Source organism: Fomitiporia mediterranea (genome assembly GCF_000271605.1).
Source record: "Fomitiporia mediterranea MF3/22 unplaced genomic scaffold FOMMEscaffold_10, whole genome shotgun sequence".
NCBI classification, from domain to species: Eukaryota; Fungi; Basidiomycota; class Agaricomycetes; order Hymenochaetales; family Hymenochaetaceae; genus Fomitiporia; species Fomitiporia mediterranea.
In genome coordinates this window covers 2644139-2647206 of record NW_006760395.1, presented here as the reverse complement: position 1 = coordinate 2647206, position 3068 = coordinate 2644139, and the positions used below count along the sequence as shown (strand labels likewise).

At 43.3% G+C, this 3068-nt stretch overlaps 1 protein-coding gene across 1 annotated transcript; it reads left to right on the top strand.

Moving 5' to 3' along the window:
• The first annotated feature begins 458 nt into the window (after positions 1-458).
• On the top strand, positions 459-2402 carry FOMMEDRAFT_127734 (uncharacterized protein). The gene is made up of 5 exons (XM_007269644.1): positions 459-1376; positions 1428-1444; positions 1497-1700; positions 1753-1784; positions 1840-2402. Exons 1-5 carry the CDS (start codon positions 524-526, stop codon positions 2015-2017), a joined length of 1284 nt encoding a protein of 427 aa, XP_007269706.1. The 5' UTR covers positions 459-523; the 3' UTR covers positions 2018-2402.
• Positions 2403-3068: the final 666 nt, after the last annotated feature.

Here is a 3068-nt window from a genome sequence, read left to right as displayed (position 1 = left end):
ATTACATTTATATACAGTTGTTACATTTCAATTACAAGCAAAGTATAATTATAATTTTGAAGTGTAATTGATATATAAGTACATTATTACATTACATTTGCTATTATTAATTTACATTTGTTGTCGACTTTTTCGTGATGTTCAAAGTTCATACTCTGAAGCTAGAGTAACAGAGCTGTACTCTTAATATTTCATGTACATTTTCTGTATATACCCTGTCCATAGTTTGTATTCAATACAAATATTTGCTTACTTGTAAAAAAAATAGTGTTTTGTGTTGAAAAACAAAGAGGAAAAAACGAAAACAAAAAAAGTAGTGTATGGAGTCGAACGTTGGCAGTGTAACCGCGGTTACTGCGGTTACCGTGAGAATTTCAACCGCGGATAACCTATCCGCGGTTGCGGATTGCGGTTTTTGGTGACGGTTTCCACTGCAGTCCCTAGCGTCGTTCCCATCAGCTCGTCAGATCGGAACGGACTCGTCCACTCGCTTCATTCCACTAAGTTCTGGAGTCTAGACACGATGTCGGTCACCCTTCTTGACCTACCTCCGGAAATTATAGAAAGCATTCTCTTGTTTGCTGGCCCTATCGACACAGCCCGCTTCTCTCAGACATGCCGTGCACTGTACTCTCTAGTCTACGAATCCGAAGACCAGCATCTCTGGCGTGCTCTGTTCCTAGCGGAAGAAACCTTTGACGATCCACGGAAATGTACAAATTCTTTCGGAGACCCTCTGTTACACTACGAGGAGCCTGTAGACTGGCAAGACGAGCTGAAGCGACGCGTTCGAGCACAAACAGTCATTAGTAATCCGGCTTGCTTTCGAAATAATGACGAACTCCTCCAGGTCCTTGAGACGGTCGTCTCTATGGTCATTCAGACACCGTCGGCCTCATATCAGTATACTTCTGAGGAAATCTCGCGAAACCTTGTCTGGCTTGCCGCTCGCCGTGAGCTCGGCGACTTCCTAGAGTACTTTCGCGCCCGACGTAATTCGCTTCTCCACGAGATCCGCCAGCTTGTAGCTAAATTGCACACGCACGTGGGGCACACAGCGCCTGACTTCTCCCTAGAGCGCTGTGTCGACACGCGAGCTTTCGTATATGATATGCGGAATTATTCTGAAGCGAATGGATGGGGTCCGTTTCAGTCTAACGGCGAGGTTAATTGGGAGCATTTACTTGCCGTGCAACACGTTATGGGCATGCATATCGTTGCTCCAGAGGATGCTAGTCCGGTTGGTAACCAAGTCTTGAGTCTTCTTCCATATTGCCAGACACAATTGCCGAAGCATCAGCTGGAAGGTGACTGGGCAGGGGTAGACGGACTGTGGAGCTGCTCTTTCTGTTTTATTGATCATAGGGAACTACTTGGTACGACTTCCTATTGCAATTTCCGCTATCTGAGCTAAGTTTTCTTTTAAGCTTTTAATGTAACAGACGTGAGACTCAAGCAAGTCCATCGCCTTTCATTGCCTAACGCAATATTTTTAGCCACGAGACACATCTCTTTTTGCCCGTCCTGACTTCATTGAAGTCTTCCGATCATTTAGGCTTCGTATGCGCTTCACGGGAACAAAATTTAATCCGAAATTTCCAACTAGACCAACAATCACATTCAAGGGGAGCGTCCAAGACGTACATACTATGACGGGCACTGTCAACGCTGCTGGTGACGGTACAATTCGATGGAGTTTCGTGAGTAATGTGATCATCAGTTTATCCCGGCCTCAACTGATTTACTACATAGACATCTGGAGAAGCAACGCAGATGATTTGGAGGTAATGCATTAAGCTGACTGTGATCTTTAATGCACACCCTAACCTATTGTGATAGTTCGGAAGGTGTGCAAATTGGAGCTGCGCAATCGACGTTCGGTGTTCTCGGTACGTGGACAACTGTCTTTCACGACGAAGGAGATCCAGTAGGCAAGTTATCATCTCGTTTCTTTGCTGAGGAAAAATCAAACATCTGGAATTCTAGGACCGTTCTGGTTGCGGAAGGAGGGACTTGAAGCGTTAGAGGCGGACAGTCCTTGAACTGCTATATCATGACTAGACATTTATTCGTTCTTGCTAACGTTGGTTATTCATAATCTCTCTGAACTAGACTATCTATGGAAGGTATCAGCTCTGTACAAGAACGGGATCGAATTTCTAGAGCCAGAGCCTCTGGCCCTCTGTACTGCAACTAGTTTACTAGGTTTCGCCAAGCATCTACTATGTCCTTTCAAAGGCACGCAGTTCTTGTGTTTTCCATTTGTGCAACAACCTACCCAGTTAGCATTCGGATTTTTACGAGAGGTCATCACTCTGAATTGTACAGGGAATTTTATTATTACTGTTGTATGTGTGTTGGGAAGAATAATAGACTGGGGTAACCTTCTCAGACCTTGTTGCATTTTTTATTACCTTATTGAGGCAAATACTGTGCCCTAACTAGTGTTTTTCATAGTCTGGTACTTGTTCCATAGCTAGAAGCATGTCAACAAGATGGGCAATGAATTATTAGTTAACTACTTGAAATGTATGGGTCTTGTACATATTACATAAGCAGACTCCCATCTTACATGCACTCTCCTTTTCAAGTATCACACTATGTCCTTCAAGTTTCTTACTCTGTAAGTGGCCATCTTAGTGAAATTTCTCTACTTCTACTACTTGTTAGGACACAAACATTTATCAGTATATATAGTGTGGACCAGGTGTCAAGCCAAGCTTGACATTGCACCCTTTTGGTGAAGAGGTTCTATGTATGGTCCACTATATATAGTAATCCCTCACATAATGTCAAGCTTAGAGTAGTCAGGGGTTGATCCTGATGTAGGGTTGTCTGTAAGCAAAAGTATTAGGCTAAGAATAAGCTTCCTAAAAGGGGGGGAGTGAATTTCTCAGTTGCTTGGAATACTGGGGCCAGGACTCTATATTAGGATATCTCTCCCTACCTCTAAAGACTGTCAAGGTTAAGCTAGAAATAGTAACCCTTAGGGTCAAACTCTATATACTAGTCATGTAAGGACACATGACTCTAGAGAGGAGAGTAATGTTAGGACACAAACATTTATT

Coding starts and splice junctions, on each gene's coding strand:
- FOMMEDRAFT_127734 (XM_007269644.1), top strand. CDS start 524: ATGTCGGTCACCCTTCTTGACCTACCTCCGGAAATTATAGAAAGCATT. Junction 1,701..1,752: donor GTACAATTCGATGGAGTTTC/GTGAGTAATGTG, acceptor TTTACTACATAG/ACATCTGGAGAAGCAACGCA. Junction 1,785..1,839: donor GCAACGCAGATGATTTGGAG/GTAATGCATTAA, acceptor CTATTGTGATAG/TTCGGAAGGTGTGCAAATTG.